Source organism: Panicum hallii, chromosome 1 (genome assembly GCF_002211085.1).
Source record: "Panicum hallii strain FIL2 chromosome 1, PHallii_v3.1, whole genome shotgun sequence".
NCBI classification, from domain to species: Eukaryota; Viridiplantae; Streptophyta; class Magnoliopsida; order Poales; family Poaceae; genus Panicum; species Panicum hallii.
The window spans coordinates 45,308,689-45,310,257 of NC_038042.1; the positions used below are offsets into that span (position 1 = coordinate 45,308,689).

The window sequence follows — 1,569 nt, forward strand, 5'->3', positions numbered from 1 at the left end:
TTTCAATGTAGCTAAAGGAAAAGTAGTCATTTTGGGACTGAATCAATTCTTTATTGATGACAAGATACTGCGTTGCAGCTGACAACTTTTGATACAAGTCATCTAAGGGTAGAAACGGCGTAGGTGCTTGATATTCCAGAAGTTTGGGACCTCCTAGCCATCAGGGTATTGTAAACAATATGACCCTAGTCTTGTAACCTTGAGCACGATAAAGTGCCCCTCCCATCACGAGTTGAGCTTGTGTAGACCAGTTTCGTCCTGGATGTGGCGAAGGATCAAATCTCTAACGTTGAAGGATCTTTCTTGAATGTTTCGGCCGTGTAACGATGAATGCCTTATAAGTAGCGGACTGACTAGAGCGGGACATTGCATCTGACTTCTTCAACTGACTCAAGTTCGAGATGTCTTGCATCATCAGCCTCACCCTCTTCGTACATCTCCAGTCATGGAGATTGTCACATGACATCAGCCGATAGTATGGCTTCAGACCCATAGACAAGGAAGAATGGTGACTGTCCTGTGGTTTTGCTTGGTTGTGTGCGAAACCCCTAGACTACTAACGAGATCTCATGGATCCACTTGGCGCCCTTTTTGCTGTTCTCGCCGTAGAGTCTTATCTTCAGTCCATCAAGGATCATGCTGTTGGTGCGCTCAACCTGGCTGTTGGCCCGCGGGTGAGCCACTGAGTCATACTTGACCTCAATGGCGCTGCGCTCATAGAATTCCTAGAATTTGTGCGAGTAGAAGTTGGATCCCAGATCCGTAATGATAGTGTTGGGGAAGCCGAATCGGTCCAAGATATCGTAGATGAAGCTGACCACTCGATCTACGAAGAGCTTTGTAATTGGTTTGTATTCGATCCACTTTGTAAACTTGTCAACGGCCACCAACATGTGAGTAAAACCTCCTGGTGTAGTTGTCAAGGGCCCTATCATGTCTAGGCCCCAGCATGCAAAAGGCCGTGAAGATGGTATGGTGATGAGATTGTGAGCTGGGACGTGGGGCTGCCTGCTAAAAAACTAGTAGTTGGTACACCGGCGGACGAGTTCTTCGACGTTTGCCAAAGCCGTCGGCCTGTAGAACCCAGATCTGAAAGACTTCCTGACTAGCATGCGAGAAGCAGCGTGGTTCTCGCACGTGCCTTCGTGGATCTCCTGGAGTATTTCTTTGCATTCCTCCGCGCGGACACACTTCATGAGTATGCCTGATGCTGATACATGCTTGTATAGGTTGTCTCTGACTAGGACGTACCCTTTGCTCTGCCTTAAGATGCGTGCAGCCGCGACGCTCTTCTTGTCGATGCTGGGGGGTAGTTTGTGCTCCTTGATGAAGTCGATAAAGGTCAGCCGCCAGTCAACCTCGATCATCCTGACCACTCGGTCGGGTTCTATTGGACCCTAAGCGATGGTGCTTTGATTTGGTATCCTTATGGATGGGTGATGCAGCTCGTGGACAAAAAACTTTTGGTGGGACATTTACTCGATCGGAGCCCAGCTTTCAGAGCACATCCGCCCCCACGTTATTGTCGCGAATCAGATGATGAATTTCAAGGCCCAAGAACTTGGTCTC

General features: G+C 48.6%; 1 protein-coding gene across 1 annotated transcript; it reads right to left on the bottom strand.

Annotated features, from left to right (window-relative positions):
• Nucleotides 1–548: 548 nt before the first annotated feature.
• Nucleotides 549–1,367, bottom strand: LOC112897306. The gene is made up of 2 exons (XM_025965585.1): nt 1,044–1,367; nt 549–725 (listed from the first exon to the last, which is right to left on the bottom strand). Exons 1-2 carry the CDS (start codon nt 1,365–1,367, stop codon nt 549–551), a joined length of 501 nt encoding a protein of 166 aa, XP_025821370.1.
• Nucleotides 1,368–1,569: the final 202 nt, after the last annotated feature.